The sequence below is a fragment of the Danio rerio genome, chromosome 22 (assembly GCF_049306965.1).
Source record: "Danio rerio strain Tuebingen ecotype United States chromosome 22, GRCz12tu, whole genome shotgun sequence".
Taxonomy (NCBI): domain Eukaryota; kingdom Metazoa; phylum Chordata; class Actinopteri; order Cypriniformes; family Danionidae; genus Danio; species Danio rerio.
Window position 1 is genome coordinate 10,385,355 of NC_133197.1, and position 21,220 is coordinate 10,406,574.

Sequence of the window (21,220 nt, forward strand, 5' to 3'; positions counted from 1 at the left end):
AACTCAATTTTGACAAATGTCTGATGGAAACTTACAAATCTAAGGTGACAATATATTTTTTATATTTTTATGAGTACTTACAGGGTTCTTACACTAATTACCATCTTCTAATTCCAGCACTTTTCAAGCACTTTCAAGGTGCATGTGTATGCTTTTCCAGCACCTAACAACCACAGTAAATTAACAATTTTATCCCCTCACACATATTTTGAACTCGCAGATAAACTTTCAGGTGCATATTTGACCAAAATGGTAAGAATTTGGAGCTATGCAATTTCAAATTTAAGCAGATTCAAGCACTTTGTCCAAAATCCGAGCACTTTCCTAACCTTGAAACCACTATAGTAAAAATTGTGCATTTTCCAGGATTTCCAGCACCCGTATGAACCCTGTACTTAGTAAAAACGCAAGTTCTCCAACTGTGTTTAATATTTTATTAACTTAATCCTAAAATACCGCTACTGATGAACAACTAACCCATGATGGAGAACACTGTCAAACCATAAATACAAAAATATGAATGTACACAATGAATTCTATACAGCTGTACAGATATCATGTCAGGCACTTACATTTGCCAACTGAATGATCAATGCAAAATGGCAGCTCTCTGAGTGTAAATCATTGAGAGACTTTTTATATTTGGCACTGAAATAAGAACTTGAATGTAGACTTCACAAAAAGATGAAACTAAAATCATTTACTCACCCTGGTGATGTCCAAATGCTGTATGCATGCCTATTTATCCTCATCACACCATGTGCTTATGATCAGCGCTTTATAAAAATAAAGTCTTCTTTCAAAAGTACTGAGGGACGTGATGCTTTGAGGGGGCAAAAAAAAAAAAAAAAAAAGGCGGTTTATTCCAACGAAAAATAATCCTCCGTTTTGCATACACGCGTCCATTTTTTTTAACCTAAATGTTATTAACTTTAAAAATCATGACTACAAACGCGATGAAAAGTGTAACCTTGAATCTAGCGGTTTCTTAACAGATTTCAATATCTCGTAAGATGACACGTGAACGGTTTGCGACGTACAACAATTATATTTACCTCAAAACAAAAAATAAAGTACTTTAACAGTATTTGAGGAGCGCTAATAATAATAATAATCTCGATTTCTTTTGCCGGGGCACTTGGGACGAGTTGTTGTCTAATGCTCGCGCCTCATTTAAAGAGACCAGCGGTCAAAATTATTATTCCGTTAAATAATTAATACAGTTTTGTTTCATTTCCCCCCACATAACTATAACTTACAAGTAATATACCTCTTTCTGGACGCAGTTTTGTGACTCTGCGGCACCTTTATTAAGCTTGACTACTGCTGTTACATGGACATTTAAAAAGAGGAACGGATAAAAAAAAAGCTCCCTCACGACACCAAGGTGAGTAAATGACAAAATAATCTCAAAGTCTGACTGATCCTCTTTCCAAACAGACTGCAAAATCGTTTTAAATATATATATATTTTAATAAATAACTGAAAACAAACTATTAAAAATATAATCTGCACTGAGACTTTTCAATGCAGACTCTTCCATTTAACAGTAGCGTTCACACAGAAAACCCAGTGATGAATCTGGATTAACCTGCTGCTCGTCATCCTGGAAAAAACGCTGATGGTGTTGCTTTCGCTGCAGCTGTGTTCAGTGGCTTTGGAACTTCTGCAGGTAGAGATGGTTTGTGTTAGATATTATACTTACTCATGATTTATCAATATGAAAAAAAAAATATATTAAAAAAAAAAAAAAAAAAAATATATATATATATATATATATATATATATATATATATATATATATATATATATATATATATATAATTATTATTATTTTTTTTTAAGATAAGTGGTTTGCCTCTATTTAGATGCATGCTGGGTAGAAGGCCACGAAGAGGAATGCTGTCATCTCGTCTCTCAAAGTACTTTGAGTCCAATCCTACAGGTTCACTGCTGTTCAGATCAGAGATGTGTGATTTATTGGAGACTGATGGTTTTATTGGAGAACAGGAAGTCAGAGGATTAAGAGAGGAACTTACTTCTCTTTATTGGCCGGCTGGGAAAAAGCAGCTGGACTCACCTCTGCTGCTGAAGGTTTGACACTCATCGGGTTAAACTGGACCTATGATGGAGTTTAGTTGCAAAAAACATTCTGTTACAAACATTCATAATTAATGACTATCAGTCAAACAAACAAACAAACAATCTCAATGTTGTTCACAAAGACTGCTACATTCTGATTTGTAGATTTAGATTTTTAAAAAGATGTATTATCATTATGAATCTGATATGAATTGCAAATGTGCATTAATACAGTAATTTACATATTTTCACCAATTATATGCGTTTCTGTAAATAACAATAATGTAAATTATGGTGAAAATGTTACAAATGTCAATGAATGTATATTTACACTTCCTTTATCCTTAAAACTTAAGAATAAAGTAAATTTGTTAATTTACAGCAAGGTTGTATTATTAACTAAACATTAGTTAATGAAAATATAAGTAACTTATTGTAACTGTTGACAAGTGTTGGATTTTAATATTGTGTTAGTAAATGTTGAACTATGGTTAATAAATGCTGTACTAATATTGTTCATTGTTAGTTCATGTTAGTAAACTCATTACAGTAAGGTTTCATAAGTTATTGTTAGAAAGTGTGATCGAAAATTTAACAAGACAACATTTTCAGCCAAGAACAGGACTACGTTTTGCATGTTTACACGTCAACGTTATTTTTGGGACTGAAAATACGTTTCAAAGTAGAAGAAGAAAAAAGCACGAGCAAAAAGTGTTTAGGGGCCTCATGTATCAACGCTGCGTACGCACAAAAACTTTGCGTACGCCAGATTTCACACTCACGTTTGGATTTACTAACAATGAAATTAACGTGAGAGTGTGCTTTGGTCCATGCCAACTTCATGCCTGGCGTACGTGCTTTTCTTGTGTGTTTGTTATATTTCCATTGGCGACTTCTAGAGGCAGTTGTAATAAATTGCACACTACAAAGTACCTTTGAGTCGTGCAATGGCAGCTGTATGGGACTGGATCATCCGCATGTCTAGCAGGTATATAAGGTTTCCATACCATACAGTTGACCAGCCGAACATTAAAAGCACAATTTGCAGCGATCGGCGGTTTTCTCAATGTAATCGGAGCGATCGACTACACCTACATTGCTATAAGGACGCCATCTGAAGAATTTGCATACGTGAATCGGAAACATTTCCATTCAATAAATGTGCAAATAATATGTGATGCTCAAAATGCGCTTAACATAACACACACACACACACACACACACACACACACACACACACTTTACGAGCTACGCCACTCGCGCTGCTGTTGCCACTCTCTTTAGTTATGTTGTCTCTGTCAAACGGTGATGGGCTGAAAGGAGCACCTCCAATTTACATTCTGTTCAAAGTTTCTCTTTTTGCCATTGCTTTTTTATTTGGTTTTGCCAAAGTAGAGTCATTAGCATATTGATTAGGGGAAGGAGGCAGGGAGGGGTTTTGTGCTCGTGCACGTGCGCTGTTTCACGTTAATTTGGATCAATGACTGTAAAAAATATGGACGACGCGACAGCCCTTTTTCCCATTGAACGCCTTGAGGGCAAAACGCCTGCTTGACGGGCACAAACTGTCGCAAAAGACTGCTGAAATTGGAGCCAGACATGCGCAGAAGGATTGTCTGATATAGCCAGAGGAGGAGCCGCGAAAATGAGCGGAGTCGAGCTTCCAACCAAACGCTTTATGTAAAATCAACCACGCCCCCCGAACTTCTCAGCATGCGTTTGCTGTCATATCAACACAAATGGATGTAATAACGTTAACAAATATGAGGGTTTTATATATTCAATCGCGCCAGCTCCAGGCCGCAGCGCACAACTTACTCGCGGCGTCGCGGGCTGATTCCGGCTCGCATGCGGCAGCGCCTGCTCGCTCGGCCGCCGCATCTGGCTCGATTGACTCGGGCTGGAATTGGGTAGTGAGTCCAGGCATCCGGAGTAGGTCCAGCAGAGGTAACATTAGTCAGTCTGAGCTCTAAGAGATAAGTCTCCGGCAGGCGAGAATCTAGCCGGAACTGTGTTTTGCTATCTGGGTGGCTAGGCGTGTATCAGCAAACTAATAAAGCCCGAAAAAAGCCCTGAACTTAGCGAATAAACAGTGTTCCACCAGGATCATGTATGTCAGAAACTATAGTTTACTGCTGAACTCATTTTGTCATGGTAAAATAACACAGAAATCGAATAATAACATTTCAGTCTACTTCAGTCTCCTGCCGAAGCTCAGACGCCGCGCTTTGAGAAACTGTCAATCACAGCTGTCAATCACGATGACACGCCCAGCATTAAATTACTGCTAAAAACAAACTGTTTACAAAAATGAAGATCTGCACCTATTTCAGCACAATAATCAGTGCCTTAATCGACCAGAACTATCTTTCGGGACATTTTATTGCAAGTGTAATATTTTTTTTTATTTGGGCTCAAGTCTCCTTCATTAACACGGAGGAGGCGGGCTTTATGACTTGTACTGCAGCCAGCCCCCAGGGGGCGATCTAACGGCCGAAACCTTCACTCAAACATAGGCTTGCGGCACACTTGATTTGGATGCACAAAAGAATATGCGTGGGATTCAGCATACATTTCATTTTTGTATACTGTGTACTCACATTTACAGCTTTGTCCGTACGCAATGTTTTAGTATGAGTTCAACGCAAGTCTTCGTACATGAGGCCCCTGGTCACTTCACATTATATCCAACAGCAGAGACGCATCTTATACACACAGCAAAATCTGTTTACTAAGGGGACAGTGGCAAATACCGGCCTGGCATACATAAGAGTGTTTTTGAATATATTTTACAGATGGGCAAACGTGTATAATTTGAAAAAGTCACGAAAAATCAGTAAAACTTTTTCAAAAGGCAAATTGAAAAAAAAAAGTTGTTTTTGGCTACATTGTTGTCATGTAAAGAGCTTGAAACACTCAAACCACAGAACCAGGAGAAACACAGGAGAAACAGAAAGAGAAATAGAAGAAAGGCCTGCCTTGGGTCCATTGCTGCTGGTCAGGACAGATCGAGATCCTGAGCTCACACATGACAGGGCAAGAGGATATTTGGAGTTTATGGTAGAGGTGATGGGGAAAGCCTGTCCCAAAGACGACAACAAACCTTTACTATCAAGCTGGAGAACAGGAGGAGGACTACATCACTCACACATGCAGATCATCAAACTACAGCTGAAGGCATGATTTACAGTCTGCTGGATTTGGTGCGTGTGTGTTGTGTGATTGGTCACCATATTGTGCGGGACAGCGGCTGATCTCAGTGCCGCTGCAGGCGTCTCAAACATGGCTACAGTTTCCTGCTTTCTGGAGAGCTGATTCTCATTCAGCTGCTTGTTCAGCCACGTTATTACTGAGGGACAGAAAAACAGAAAATACACATGAGAAAAACCACAACGCTCTAATGAAATCATTTATGATAAGTTATATTGCACTAACACAAAATCTCATTTCTTCTAAACGTAATAACTGTAAAAAAACAAACAAAATAAATAAAAATACAAATAATCGAATGGATTTTAATAAAAATAAACAAAGACAGTAAATTGCCTTAATATAAATTTTTATTTGAATATTTATAATCAGTTGTGTTGAAATGAATTCTCTTTCATTTCATAAAATTAAAAACAAAAGTAATAGAATTATCAATAGAGGAATACATTAAATTCTAAATAAAATAGTACTAAATGATACTCTAAATGAAAAATAATAATAAATTATTAAAGAACATAAAACAAAGACAAAACTTACAGCTTTGAGAAAAATGTTAAAATGAAACAAACTATTACATTTAAAATGCATAAAAACAAAAAAACAATAAATATCATTTGAATAAACAATTTTAACAATTATATAAACAAAAAAACAACAATGATAATAAAGATTTAAAAAAAGTCAAACTAAATAAAATATTTTCAATTATATTTAAAAATTTTATTATCAATTTATATTCTCAAAATTATAATATCATTTAATAAAAACATTTTTTTTACCCAAAATGATAAGTAAAGGACGTGAAGAGATAAATAAACAAAAATACCAAATGATAAAACTCTAACAAATAAAATGATCATATAAATAAATAAAACAAAAGGTTAAATAAACAGAAGCAAAAGAAACTGATAAAATTAAATCAAAATTATGGATAAAATAACAAGAATTAATACAAACAGATTTAAATTGATAGAAATACATTAAAAAAATTAAAATTATGAATAAAGAAGTAAATAAACCAATAAAAATAAGCTAAACTAAAAAACAAAATGGTTATATAATGATAACTCCAAATTAAAGAAATAAACATGCACAAATAAAAATGTATAATAGAAATTAAATTATAGTAAAAAAAAAAACAGTACTGACCATTCTCATTAGTTTTTAACACTTCCCTGCTCTCGTCCAGCTTCTGAACAGTAGCTTCCAACTGCTCCTTTAATTTTGCTGCCTAAAAACAGAAGAAACCGAAAGAGGCCATTAAGAACAATCATCCTCATCCTGTGTGTGTGTGTGTGTGTGTGTGTGTGTGTGTGTGTGTGTGTGTGTGTGTCGCACCTCCTCCTCCTTCAGTGAGAGTCTCTGCTGTGTGTCCTGCAGCTCTCTCTGCTGTCTCTGCAGTTTGTCACTGGTCTCCTGCAGGATCTTCTCTTGAGAAACGGTGACGCTGTTCTTCACCTTGATCTTCCCCAGCAGAGCCTTCAGATCTGCCTGCAACTTCTTGATGATGCCGTTTGCCTGTGGGGGGGAAACTGCTGTTTTCAGGACGCTGAATATTGAACACTGATTGTGCTGTTGAAAGCGGACACTAACCTTGATGAGCTCCTCTGACAGAGACTTCACTGTGGACTCCAGCTTGCTGATCTGAAGCTGCTTGCTCTCAGCGTTTCCTTCCACAGAGTTCTAGCAAAAATAAACTTAAGTGTTACATTTATAATTAAAAGAACAGGTTTGATTACATACATATATATATACATATACACAGTTGAAGTCAGAATTATTAGCCTCTCTTTGAATGTTTTTCTTTTTTAAATATTTCTTCAATCATGTTTAAGAAAAACATTTTGTTGGACAAAATTATTAGCCCCTTTGAGCAAATTTTTTTCTCGATAGTCTACAGAACAAACCATTGTTATACAATAACTTGCTAATTACCCTAACCTGCCTAGTTAACCTAACTAACCTAGTTAAGCCTTTAAATGTCACTTTAAGCTGTATAGAAGTGTCTTGAAACATATCTAGTTGAATATTATTTACTGTCATCATGGCAAAGATAAAATAAATCAGTTATTAGAAATGAGTTGTTAAAACTATTATGTTTAGAAATCTGTTGATAAAAATCTGCTCTCCATTAAACAGAAATTGGGGAAAAATTAAACAATTACGTTTATCAAACATACGATAAATGTATGAGCCTTCCTTTGAAATTTGTATTGTTTTTCAAAATTTCCTAAATGCCATTTAACAGAGCAAGGACAATTTCACAGTATTTTCTGTAATAAGTTTCCCTCTGTACAAAGTCTTTTTTATTCTAGCCAAACTAAAATTGATGCATTATTTTTATTTATTTTTATTTTATGGTCAATATTGTTAGCCCTCTTTAAGAATTTTTCTTTCAACTGGCTACAGAACAAGGAAATTTCACCAAATCTCAAATTAAAACACTGCCAGTGATCCTTTTTCCTCATAAAACAACAAAAAGATGCTGCCTTTTGTGTTTTAGGATGTTTGAAATAATTTTTGGACAAAACACGAACAGTGTTTTAACTTAATATTAACTTTAATCAATATTTGGTGGAATGACGTTGATTTTTCTTTTAAAAATCACAAACTATTGAAAACTATTGATACTATTTTTGATACTGCAATACACCCGTCACCTTATTAAAGATAAACAAGGCTAGAATATGTTTTTTTTTTTTAATATCAACAAAACATTTTGCAATAGTGCACTTGTGAAATAAAAATCTTTATTACTGTAACATTCAAAACGCAATAAAGTGCTGTTAAAAAAGAAAAACTAATCACACAATTAGTCATTTTCAAAATGAAATAAAATATTTTACTAGGCCTAGGGTGTCACGGTGGTGCAGTGGGTAGCACGGTCGCCTTACAGCAAGAAGGTCACTGGCTCAAGCCCCGGCTTTGTCAGTTAGCATTTCTGAGTGGAGTTTGCATGTTCTCCCCGTGTTCGCATGGGTTTCCACTGGGTGCTCCAGTTTTCCCCAGAGTCCAAAGACATGCGGTACAGGTGAATTGAATAAGCTAAACTGGCCGTAGAATATGAGTGTGAATGCAAGAGTGTATGAGTGTTTCCCAGTGTTGGGTTGACATTCCCTACATAAAACATTTGCTGAAAAAGTTGGCGGTTCATTCCACTGTGGCGACCCCTGATTAATAAAGGGACTAACGCCCTATTCACACGGGGCGTCAGCGTCAACGCTTCCCATTCACTTTGAATGGGTGACGTCAGGCGTTGCCGAACTGCATTGTGGATCCGTCGGCGCCGCTTCAGGAGCGTTCCTCGCTGCAGAAGTTGGGACCAGCTCAACTTTTCAAGCGCCGACGGAAGCGTCAGCCAATCAGATTGCTGTATGCAAATACACCAGCTCAGACAGTGGCCTATTGCTGACTGAATTTCATTGGCTGACGCTTCTATGACGATCGTTTCAGCTCCAACTTCAGACACGCCTTCAGTCAAGCGTTGACGCTGAAGCCCCGTGTGAATAGGGCGTAAGCCAAAAAGAAAATGAATGAATTAACTATGTCTATGCTAGCAGCCCTACTACTAAATCCCTAGTAAAATCAGTGTAATCTTATTTAATGTTCATATTTTCTGATTAAAACAAAAGGAGATTTAGCAATACTGCACTACTGACAATCCTGACAATCCAAAACTGCAGAGAAACAAAAGCAACCACAGAAATCATGGAACCTGCAGTGATCACTTTGTCTGATGTTAAGCCTTTCTTATTTGCACCTCATCAGTGCACTCAATGTTAAAAAAATTATTAATTAATAGGCCTACAAGAGTGTTTACAGTTTTTTTTTCTTCTTCCACCAACTGTTTGCATCTCGTGTTTTAACAATCAAGCCGCTCTCTCCCAAAACCGAAAGGTATGTTGCCAGTCAGGCAATATTTTACCTTTCAACCAAAAGAAATTTCAATAAAGATTTACTCTTTAAAAATCGTCTTAAACAGCCTTTTTTGTGTATAATTTACCAATACACACACACACACACACACACAAAGCTCTCTAACCTTCTGCTGCTGCGTGGCCTCCAGCACTTCTTTGGTCCTCAGCACAAGCTGGTCTTTATCTTTGATCTCCTGCTCCAGAACGGCCACTCGTGTCTGCAGCTGATTCAGCAGACGCTCCTTCTCATGACACTCGCTGTCCAGAGCGCTGTTCTCCCTCCTCAACGACAACACCTGCTGCTTGGACCGCTGACACTCCTGGACGGAGGTGCGCACAAACAAAACTCCATTTTAGGCCATTTAAAGGACATCCTTTACAACCAACGTTTTCAAACTTTTTGTGAATTTTGCCCGTTTGTTTACATGCCAAAAGCATTTTTGTGAGAAAACGAATTTTAAAGTGCAAAGTTTTGAAAATGCTGCCATTGTCATGTCCATGTAAACACCCGAAAACAAGTCTTTGAAAATGATGCAAGCATAATGTCCTCGATTTTGAAGACTCTTGTTTTGTAATATTCAGAATCGATTCTGTATTCAAATTAGACAGTGACAGAATGGGCCTGAATTCAACCAAATTGATGGTCAAAACTAAAAATTTTAAAGATGTGGCGAGGTGCTGAGTTTCTCATCTGGTGTCTGTTGTCCAAATTCCCGCTGTTCCACAAATCGAAACGGCAAGTCATCATAGACAAGAATACAGCACCCAATATTGATCTGGTAAACTCAACACAGGGTTTTCAAAGCAGACAACTGGTTTCAAAGTAGAAGTTTTTGGAAAATGCTGTCATTGTTGTGTCTTTGAAAATTATGACATCCTGTGTTCACAAACTTATCTTGTGAAGACAAAAAAAAGAAAGAAATCAATTTGATCGATGCATCATGATTCTTTATCTAGCAATTACGAATCGACTCTCAAGTCGTCATAGACAAGGAGACAGCACCAAATATTGACCTGGTATACTTAATACAGGGTTTTTTGTCTTTTCATGGATGTATAAACACGAATGATTTTGAAAATGTTGTCTTGTAGACGTCAACATTTTTAAAAACGCAAAGAGAAAAACTTTCCTATTTTTGGGCTACATTGAGGTCATGTAAACAGTTCCAGAGTTTCCCCAGCAGCTCACCTCCTCCAGACTGGTCAGTTTGGCTTTGAGGTCTCGGATGGTGGAGTCGCTCTTGTATTTCTTGTCGATGAGCTCTCGGTTCGCCGTCTCCAGCTCAGAGACTTTGGTCTGGAGCTGTTGGGTGCTTCTGTGATGAGATGACTCCAGTTCCTGACGCAGCTGTTCATTCTGCTGCTGCAGACGACTTTGAGTCTGACAATACACCAAATTAAACACTTTTCATGTGGAATTAATTTATATAAAAATAAAAAATAAAATGACTAATATTAGTATCCATTTAGAGTGATCGGATCATAAGTGATGATTCTGTCTTCAGCCATTCCACAAGACGGTGGCGGTCATCAGCTTCTCAAAACCTTGAAAGCTTTTAACATTTACTTATGTACATTTCTGAAGCTATACTTTGTATTATTATCCTTTTTGCATCAAATTACAAACAACAACCAGTTCATGCTTAAGCAAGGTGGTTCTAATCCAAAAATCTATGGTTGGGACAGTAAAATAGACATTGTTCTCTCTTTTAGCTGCCGTTATCAGTCTCGCACTATTTTTTCCCTTTTTCAGAAAGTTAAGAAAATGCTTATCGTGAAATCTTTCGTTTTGTTATTTGAACAAATTAGAATTTAAAAAAGGTTCCCATTCACTGTGCTGTAAATTTACCCTATTATGACAACTTCAAATGCTGTGAAACCCAGAAATGTGAAAAGGATCTATTATCATAATTTCAAATGTGTCTTTCATGTTTCTTTGGCGATCCTCCTTTTTGATCAAGCTCTAAATACATTTTCACATGAACGAAATCACAAGTACCATTAAACAAACAAAAACCAAAGGACAGCCAAAGTTCTCCCTTAAATCTACAGTACTTATCAAATTCCCTGACTTCTAATTTACAGCAGTGCTTTTTCTATTTAAAACTGTTCATACAGATGAAAACGGTTCTTGTTCATGCTGCCGTTTTGTCTCCCTCCAAACCGTAAAGCAAAAAAAATGATTTGCAACTATTCATGCTCACTGGGCATGCCCATATATTGCCAGCACCTGTACTTGCCGTTTACAGGTTGTTTAATGTTCATATAATCAACGCTTAATGAATCAGGGAGTGAGACACAATAGTCCAGAGGACTATTGTAAAGCAAATTTATGGACAGCCAGGCCTACATTTATCAAAAGCTTGAATTTTTATTCATCCACACTGAAACAGATCACTAGCATTTAAATACTTCAGTGTTCTATTTAAATGTCTTTAGTCATTTTAAAATGCCCCATTCTTGCATGTTGTAGATGCTAAGAGAGTGATGTAGATGGCAGACATAACCATAACGAAAGTTTAAAAAAAAATGCATTAGTGTAAACGCCACCTACACATACTTTTGTTTGGTGCACTCTCACAACATGTTCGATAACAATTATGTTTTGTCAGTAGGTGCAACCGTTGTCATCAGTTCAAACGCATTTGACAATAAGAGCGATTACACTATCAGACTTATCAGTCCATCAATCAGACTGATGAATAAGTCTAATAAAGCAGGTGTAAAAAAAAGGTGTAAACACTGAAAGGTCCATATTAGCCTACACATGATTACCTCCAGAGCTTTTTCCCGCTCAGCGGTGAGGTCCTGCATGTGTCTGCTGGACAGAGAGGTTGTTTGAGACGTCCATTCAGACCGAAGTTTGTCCAGTTCTCGACTTTTCTCAGACAGAGTCTGGAGGATGAGAAAAACAAAACAAAACATAACTTCATGATAAACACAATAATTGAATAATAAAACAACAAAATACTGGTTAAATATTCGAAATAATTAGGATACTTTTATGCATTTTATACTCACAACATACAGTAAAAACTATAGTCAGTGAATATATTGAATTCGTTTTATTATGCCAATCTTATTTTTAATAAATGTATCCTTGTTAAATAAAAATAGATTTTTCTTTCAATTAAAAACAAAAAAATAAAGTTAGTGCATCACAGTTGTGCACTCATCACGTCTTGATGGGTGCTGGACGTATTAAATACTAGAGAGCATTTGATTGGTCAAATGATTTGAGGCGATGTTACAAAAAAAAAAAAAGATCAGCAATTCCATGCAAATGGCAACCTTGCCATGAAAAAAATTAAGTTTTCACCAAAATACTGAAACTGTTTCTGGGTTTTTTGGGTAAGCAAGTATTTAACAGTACTTTAAAAATAATCAAAAATGCATCAGTCAATGTTTTCAAACGATTATATTTGATTTACCAAAGTCACACAAGTGGCAATTTCAAATCTGTCACCACCATAACAGAGAGATGTCACATCCATAACAACACTCCTCTCTCATAAATGTGAAAATATTACATTTTTGTTTTATAGAGAGCCAACTCTTATCCTTTTGATTATCATGATTTCTTTCAGGTTGTGCAGTTTAATTCACAGAATTTCTACAAAGTATGTTGTACATTGTAAACCCACAGACTTTTTTGTCACATCCATAACGTATATTTATTTTCTTAATTTAAAGTACAAAATATGTGTACAAATTGATATTTTTTGCTCCTATAACTCTGTGGTCAGTTGTTCTGGAAAATATCAACAAAAGTTTCAACATGAGGTTAACATAGACTTTTTATGTTAATGTATGTTTAAGGTATCACTGTTCTGGAGTACAATAGGTCATAGATATTCTTAAGACTAACATATTGATGCTAAGACCTAAAATTCTCTTTATTTGATTATACAGGGACTTTAAAATGCTTTAAATTGCAATCATATTTCATACTTACTTGCTGTGCATAATTTAGCTGTCTTGTCAGATCCTCCTCAGTCTTTCTCAACTTCTGCTGCAACTGCTGCTTTTCCTCCTGAAAACACACATATTCAAAAAATGCAGTCATCAAAATTAGTAGAATTAAACCTATAACGGATTTCTGCTTCAGTCAGGCCCCACAATGCTACCTTAACAGAAGACAAACAGCTGGCCAGATACTTCTTAATATCAGTGTCAGATCCTGGCAGCAGCTTCAGAGAGAGATGTGTGAGGTGTTTAAATGCGTTTGTCTCCACAATATTGAGGTTTGAAGGACTGTGATCGAACGCTGATGAAGATGACGAGAGCTGTAAAAGAAACCTGAAGAAAAACATTTAAAGCACCAATATTAGTTTATCAAAACATTTAAAATTGCATTTAATTTAAATCACGCTCAGGACATGCAAGATGCCCCCCCCCCCCCCCCTAATTGTGGGCCTTAGTGATTCAGAATTTGGCTTAAAGGTATTTTAAACTTTTTAAAATTAAATAGTGACAAAGCTGAAGCCCTTCTCATTGGGACTAACAGTGTTTTGGATGAAGCTGATAACTTTATAATAAAATCAATAATAACACAAATCTTCCCTCTGTGCAGGTAAAGAGTTTGGGTGTCATCTTTGGACACAGCAATTCTCACCCGTGCATTAGTTACTTCACATCCTGATTACTGTAATGCACTTCTCTCTAGGCTTCCTTCTAAAATTCTCTATAAACTCCAACTGGGTCAGAAACAACCAGATTGTGTCATCTCTAGGACTTGTCACACCACTTCTCTATCAGCTTCACTGGCTTCCAGTAAAGTTTCGGATTGATTTTAAAACACTACTTCTCACTTTTAATCAACTTCATAATCTTCTCAATATCTCACTGAACTTCTCCATATTTATGCCCCTTCTCACACTCTTAGATCAGCCAACTCTTTTTCCGTGGTGCCACCTCACACTCGATTAAGCACAATTGGAGACAGATGTTTTAGCTCTGCGGCTCCTCGACTATGGAACTTGCTTCCCCTGGATCTAAGGAGCAGCGACAGTCTTCACACTTTTAAATCTCATCTTAAGACCCATCTTTTTAAGAAGGCTTTTTTAGACAATTTTTTGATCAAGTTATTTTATACTCACGATGTGTTTGTACCTGTAACGATTTATTAATTGTGTTAAATTGTTCCGTTATGGCTGTTGATGCTTGTTGTAAGATGACCTTGTGTGTCCAGAAAGGTGCCATTTACAAATAAAATGAATTATTATTATTATTAATTAAGGTAATATTATTGCAAATAAATTTCATTTTCTTGCACAGGCTGATCATTTATCTTCATATTTCCTAAATGTGCCATCAAAAGCCAGGGTTATTCATTTTTAACATAATTTTTTCTCGACTCTCAATTAGGGATGCAACAACTAACCAACTTTACTATTAACCGCGCTTTAATTTGTCACGGTTAATTAATCGTAATGGCTTTTCAACATTATGTTTTTACACATAAAAAAAAATCTTCTGTAAGTTATTTAAGTTATGCCAACTGTATGTTAGCTTATGGTGTGCACATATTGGGAGTGACTTGACATGCTCATGCTTTTCAGGCAAACCTAGCTGAAAGAATGCCGCGAGTGCATCACGAGTCACATGACAAAAAGTGACTGGTCAGCTTGGAAAATACACATTTCTAAAAAAAAAAAAAAAAAAAAAAAAATTCACTCCAAGACACTCAAAAAATGTGGAAAAATATTTTTAAAATATATATTTTTCCACATTTTTGGAATGCCTCGGACTGATTTTTGCTGTTTATTTTGATGAATCCCTTACCCAAAGAGCACAGACACAACCCCTGAGCACTTTTTGTTTGATTTTGGATAAGTTTATAATATACTTAAATCAAAAGATCCTTTCAGACAGAGGCTCAGCAGCCTTTGACTAAATTTGTTCTCTTTAAAAGGGAAATCCTTAGCTAATATAAATCTTAGATTTACATTAGAATAATAATACTTTTTTATCTTATTTTCATTTATTTATTTATTATTCTGTCATTTATTTTGAGTATACAATTACTTTTTTTAATTACACTTTTTTCATTTTTTTAATGAAACTTTTTTCTTTCTTTTTTTCATCTTCAAGTCTAAAGAGAGACATTGAATATTGTTTGTTTTTTTATTATTATTTTGTGCTGTATTATTTGGTAAGTGAGCAGCAATAAACAACACTTTAAAATATAAGTAGTTTTCATGTGATTTATTAAACTAGTAGTGTTTTAAAATGAATGAATGCATAATAATCCTAATCTCGATTGAAATTGTGATTATTCCTCAGACTGTAATCGTACGATCAACATTTATAATCGTTGCATCCCTGCTCTCGATGTGCTTTTAGCTTTGATTTTTGTGCAAAATAACAAAAAATTAACATTACAAAAAACATGTTAGTGTCCATTTTAACCATACAAGAGTAAAATTCTTAAACCGTTTATTGCTATTATTATTTTTAATATTAAGAAATGCTTAAATGACATTATTTGATTTGAAATTTAGAAGAAAAAAAGAAATGTTTTCAAACATGTACAGACAAATACAAATATAGAGTTTTCAAGGGGTCTCTTTATTTTTTCCCATAGATAGATAGATAGTTAGATAGATATTTATAAAATTTTATATAAGTTTCATTTCAAAAAGTTTATATTTTTGAAATAAACACCAAACAGTATTAATATTTGACTCAGTGAAGAACCAATAAGAAATTTTTGTCCTGAGGTTGACTAAATCATCAGTAATTATTGACTTTAGCCTGTCTATCACTTTAACAACTGCAACATCTGAACATTATTATGAATTATAACCTCTTACCGTGGGTTTTCTTTGTCCTGTTCGCAAATGCACTGTTCAAGTAAGTCTATAAATTTTTGTGGGAATGATGTGAAGTCTATTAAAAGCCCTTGTTGTACTTTTAAGCTGTGAAGAAGAGCAAATAAAAACGATTACACAGAATATAATCACATAGAAGCCTAATAGCAAAGTGTTGAAAATAAATATGGCTCATTGATGAAATGACACTTTTAATACCACAATACCTTTGAAAATCCTCCTCTGATATGATAAGGTTGTATAAAAAGTAAAGATCAGTATCATCAGTCAGCCGTACAACTAAATCCTGTTGATCAAAAATTTAAAAAAAGTTATAAGACCACATAAAACATGCTTAAAGGCATAAATATGGTTGTACACATGTTAATAACAAACCTTTCTGTGAACAGGGCTGGATGGTAACTGCAGTTCAATGCTAACGCGAATAACCGAACGCCTGTAGTAACAAAAACAACATATATAAACACATATAGACCCTTACAGACTTCGAAATGTTAATAATTACAGACAAAATAAAGCCAAAATTCATACCATAAATCAATTTAAGTTAGGCATTGTGTTCAAAAACAAGACAATCAACACAAACCTCTCATCGGTATCTTTACTCTTCACCAGCACCTGCAACCGCTTGTTAAAAAGTAATTCCGTCATTCCTAATTCATTCACAAAGCAACGATAATAATTAAAAATCGTGTAATCCTGTTTTAAAGATGTTATTTAGGTTGTTGAAAGACTCATTTGTTTTTCGCGCTTCACTCCCGCGTTTGTCCGTTTCCAACCGGAAGTGAGAAACACTTCAACCTAATCACGCGTATCATCGTATTTCAACATGTTTTTGTTTTTATAAATCGTATAATATAGATATAAACATTTAAAGCTGTATATACTGTGTAGTTGTGCGTGAATAAAGCTGATAAAATTGAAAACATTTGATATCAGAGTTCACCTGCGCGCGTTGTGATTGGCCGAGAGGTAGACGTCAAACGTGAACCCGGAGTGGGCGGGGCGTAGAGGAGTTTTGAACATGGCGGTGAGTAGCGCAAACGTTTCCACACCGTTCACATTATAAACACTTTTAAGGACAAACGGCGTTATAAACAAACATATAAGCACCTGAATATATCCTACACTCTTGATATTTATGTTGTTACACATTAGGGTGTGCTGGTAATTGTAAATGTGATGTGTGGTGTATTTTTGTGCTAAGCTACGAGTCTGATATTTATTATAGAGGCCTGGAGATTGTTATATAATATGTTTTTGGATCCTCAGGACAAAGACAAGAAAAAGAAGGAGAGTATTTTTGATTTGTCGAAATACATCGACAAACATATACGTGTAAAGTTTCAAGGAGGTCGCGAAGGTGAGGGAGTTGCTTTATGAAATTAATTATGAATTTAAATGTTTCACATTATGATATTTAAATGAATTGTGGTAAATTTGACACTAGTGTTTCCTATTTTCAGCAAGTGGCGTCTTAAAAGGCTTCGACCCGTTGTTGAATCTTGTGTTGGACGGCACCATTGAATACATGCGAGGTAAAATGTGCTAATGTAAACCGAATATGTACCAAATTATGTTCTGCATTAAATTTCTCACAGTATTAATGTTAGTGTGGTTTGTTTTGAACAAATTTTAGTGTAAATGCTGCAATTTAAATTATAAAATTAATCAATTTATTAAATTATAAATTATATAAAGCAACATACAAACTCTTGTGGGTTGACTGATATATAAATGCATCTAAATCAACCCAAAGAGGACATGATGCCATGATATTAAACATAAAAAGGCAGAATGCTCCAGCATAGCTATTTTTGTCAGCATAACAATGTTGCTCCTTACCGTTCAGTTCAGGCATCAGAAACAGTCTCAGCAGATCTTCATTTGGGTGTGTGTGAGCCAGAGGAAATTCTGGTGTTGGTTTGACACATTTAATATGGTTTTCTGAGAGAGTTTAAATGCACTTGAAGTTAAATAGTTCACCCTAAAAAAATGAATACTGTCATTGTTAGGCATGGGCTGGTATAAGATTCTGACGGTTGATAACCTTAGGTTGAAATATCACAGTTACACAATATCATGTTATTGTACATACTGCTCCAAAATATTTTATTTTTAAATGTCTGAGTAAAAAAAAAACTTTTCCCCCATTGAACATGGTTTATATTTTTTAACATTTAAAATATTTTGAAACTATAATGTCAGGCTAAATAATTTATTGTTTATTAATTGTTGAATGTCATTGACTTCTGCTGTCTTAATTAGTTTCAAAAGCACAGATTTCTTTTCAACTTGAAAAGGCATCTTTGGATATCTTTCTTTTCTTTGGATATAAAAAAAATCATCTACACTGTTCAGCTCTACAGCATGCTGGATGTTGGTTTATAAGAGATTTGTTTTTCAGATGTTTCCTGAATCATGGTAACTTGTGATGTGGATGGTCCTTTTCTATTGTTGCCCAAAAAAACTCAATAAAATAGTCGTAAAAAAAAAACTTACAAATACCTTGAGAACGGTATAACAGACAATTTTAACGTTTTTAAAACCTTGACTTTTCAAACCGCGATAAACCTTAAAACAGTTATTGTCCCACGCCTAGTCATTGAATACTCACCCTTTATATGTTTCAAACCTTTTTGAGTTTCTTTCTTCTGTTAAACACAAAAGAAGATATTTTGAAAAATGCTGAAATCTAGTAGTGAAACGGTTAGTTTTCGGATAAACTATAACTAAAAAAAAAACAACAACAGGTAAATAGAAAAACACAGATTGAGAAAGCTGAGACACATATTCCTGAATGTGATAATATGCACCGAAATGTGTCGGGGGACCTGAAAATGTAATGAACCCGACCCTCTGCTTCCTGTTTAGAGGTGGTGGTGTTGTCAAAGAGCTGAGTGTTTTACTTTAACGTCCTAGTTGTATGATTCCCTGGTGTTTGGATAATTTTAGCTTTAAATGCTGACAACACCACTGTCTCTAAAAAGAAAGCTGCCCCAAAGGTCCCCCAAAACATTTCTATGTGCATATTTTGGAAGTTGCATTCACGTTACTAAACTAATGACGATTAATTCTCAGTTTGTAAGTGTTTTTCTATTTGCATGTTTACACTGCATTTGTCCTCTCTAGGGCACCGTATTTAACTGATTAAAAAATGTGTGCATGCACATACAGCAAACAAGTGTATCTAAACATACAGAATTGTTTTGAAAATTTAAAGTCACAGAATCCACCGCGGTGACTGAAGCTCTGCACATGACTTTTGGTCAGCGGAGAAATTAAAATGGTCGTGCCCAACTGAGTCTGGTTCTCTCAAGGTTTTTTTTCTTCACTCCTATCAGGTGAAGTTTTTTTCCCCTCTCCGCTGTCGCCACTGGCTCGCATGGTTCAGGATTGGTAGAGCTACGCATTGATGAATTTGCTCTTCAGTGTTTGAACTCTCAGTAATGATTTTAAATCACACTGAACTGAGCTAAACTGAACTGAACTGAACTTAAACACTAAAATCTGAACTACACTGTTCCGGTTACTATGACCATTAATGTGAAGCTGCTTTGACACAATCTACATTGTAAAAGCGCTATACAAATAAAGCTGAATAAGCTGAATTGAATGTCATAAATGCAGCTGCTTTTCTGTCAAAAATCAGAGTATGAAAGCTTGACAAACTAGGACTATGTATAATTTTTTTGTTTGGTCCAAACAAACTGACTAAACTACAAGTGTTAACACATCCGAAAATACGAAAAAACCCCGCCCTAAGAGTAAAGACATCTGTGTTTGACTATTATCATTATATCAATGGTTTTATATGATTTCTGACCACATTTATTTCCCACACAGATCCTGATGACCAGTATAAACTGACCGAAGACACCAGGCAGCTGGGTCTGGTTGTTTGTCGAGGGACGTCTGTTGTGCTCATCTGTCCACAGGATGGGATGGAAGCTATCCCGAACCCTTTCATCCAGCAGCAGGATGGATAATATTCTCCCTGTGATCCTGTGCAAATGCCTGGTGAAGAATACAGAAGGTTTTTGTTAGCTCGGAAATCATGAAAAGTGTAACATTTTGTATTTACACACAGGATAAATGTTTGTTTAGGTTTTTTAGATAGGATTTTGCTTTGTGTTGAAATGTGTGTTTAATAAGGTTTTGATTTATGAGGCATGTTTTCTGTTCATGAAAAAGGTGTATAATGATGCCCTGGTTCTTTCTATGTTGTTTTATTGCTGACGTTAATAAACACCTGAAATTTACACATTAAGCAAAAACTAAGATTATACCTGTACCTCAAAGGGTGGACCCCACAGGTTTTTCTTTTAAGAAAGCTTTTGTACACAAATGGACATCGTCATTCAGCCAGCTTTCTGAGAACATTGTGTAATCTAGTATTTTGAAGGGCTTTGGTTACTGGACGCCTTGAGAAAACATTCTTGTTTATTTACATGGTGTCTTCTACTGTGTTTTACACTAAAAAAAAAATAAATCCCTAGATTAAAGACTGTTATGGACCCTTCTCTGGGACATGTTTTTCCTTCTGTCGTGACACCTTGGGATTATAAGGTTCAATTTGCACTCTGAGTGGTTTTGAGATATTACGCTTTTTGTGTTATGTTTAAAAGATTATTATGTTTTAGTTATTATAAATAGTTTTTTAAATTAAAACTCCCAAAATATACTCAACATCATTTAAAAAATACAATATATTTATAAAAATATAAGATATACTTATACGATAATAGTTATAACACCAAGCTTTTGTCATCTATCAACTTTATGCAAGGACACTGCAACGCATTTAATGTATCATCTAATTAAGTAAATAAGAAAAACCATGCAGCCTGGTTCACACCAATAACTATAATGCTAAATATTAGCATCCTCACAAACAGGCACTAATGTTTTGTTTCATTATAAGAACAAGCAACGTTTTTATTAAGTGATTCTAATTGGCCATTTTTTATCATTTTGTTTCTGGAAAAATAGTTCTGAAACTGATTTCAGAACTAAAACTGTGATTATTATATTATTTTTTATAATATATAGTCTTTGCTATCCTTTCATATTGAAATTTTAACTATACATCATATTGTCTTTGGTGTGGCCCTTAAATATATGATTATGCTAACTTCAATTATGATAATGTCACTATTAAACACCAGTTTGCAATAT

At 35.1% G+C, this 21,220-nt stretch overlaps 2 protein-coding genes across 4 annotated transcripts; one reads left to right on the plus strand and one right to left on the minus strand.

Annotated features, from left to right (window-relative positions):
• Positions 1 to 420: 420 nt before the first annotated feature.
• Positions 421 to 16,818, minus strand: sass6 (SAS-6 centriolar assembly protein). 3 transcript variants are annotated; one of them, XM_005173944.5, is made up of 17 exons: positions 16,629 to 16,818; positions 16,418 to 16,478; positions 16,249 to 16,328; positions 16,025 to 16,129; positions 13,337 to 13,508; positions 13,165 to 13,242; positions 11,985 to 12,104; positions 10,399 to 10,590; positions 9,335 to 9,529; positions 6,886 to 6,975; positions 6,631 to 6,810; positions 6,442 to 6,523; positions 5,313 to 5,431; positions 5,061 to 5,198; positions 2,040 to 2,122; positions 1,859 to 1,953; positions 421 to 1,666 (listed from the first exon to the last, which is right to left on the minus strand). In XM_005173944.5, exons 1-17 carry the CDS (start codon positions 16,691 to 16,693, stop codon positions 1,602 to 1,604), a joined length of 1,920 nt encoding a protein of 639 aa, XP_005174001.1. In that variant the 5' UTR covers positions 16,694 to 16,818; the 3' UTR covers positions 421 to 1,601.
• Positions 16,819 to 17,051: 233 nt separating this feature from the next.
• On the plus strand, positions 17,052 to 20,564 carry lsm7 (LSM7 homolog, U6 small nuclear RNA and mRNA degradation associated). Its single transcript, NM_001048006.1, has 4 exons — positions 17,052 to 17,072; positions 17,315 to 17,405; positions 17,509 to 17,580; positions 19,889 to 20,564. Exons 1-4 carry the CDS (start codon positions 17,067 to 17,069, stop codon positions 20,029 to 20,031), a joined length of 312 nt encoding a protein of 103 aa, NP_001041471.1. The 5' UTR covers positions 17,052 to 17,066; the 3' UTR covers positions 20,032 to 20,564.
• Positions 20,565 to 21,220: the final 656 nt, after the last annotated feature.

Bases quoted from the DNA above. Each gene is read 5' to 3' on its own strand.
- sass6 (XM_005173944.5), bottom strand. From the start codon at position 16,693: ATGACGGAATTACTTTTTAACAAGCGGTTGCAGGTGCTGGTGAAGAGT. The intron at 6,811-6,885 runs GTTAGTGTCCGC...TCCCCCCCACAG, and splicing joins TGTCAGAGGAGCTCATCAAG to GCAAACGGCATCATCAAGAA. The intron at 5,199-5,312 runs GTGACCAATCAC...CCTGTTCTCCAG, and splicing joins CCGCTGTCCCGCACAATATG to CTTGATAGTAAAGGTTTGTT.
- lsm7 (NM_001048006.1), top strand. The intron at 17,406-17,508 runs GTGAGGGAGTTG...TCCTATTTTCAG, and splicing joins GTTTCAAGGAGGTCGCGAAG to CAAGTGGCGTCTTAAAAGGC. The intron at 17,581-19,888 runs GTAAAATGTGCT...TTTCCCACACAG, and splicing joins CACCATTGAATACATGCGAG to ATCCTGATGACCAGTATAAA.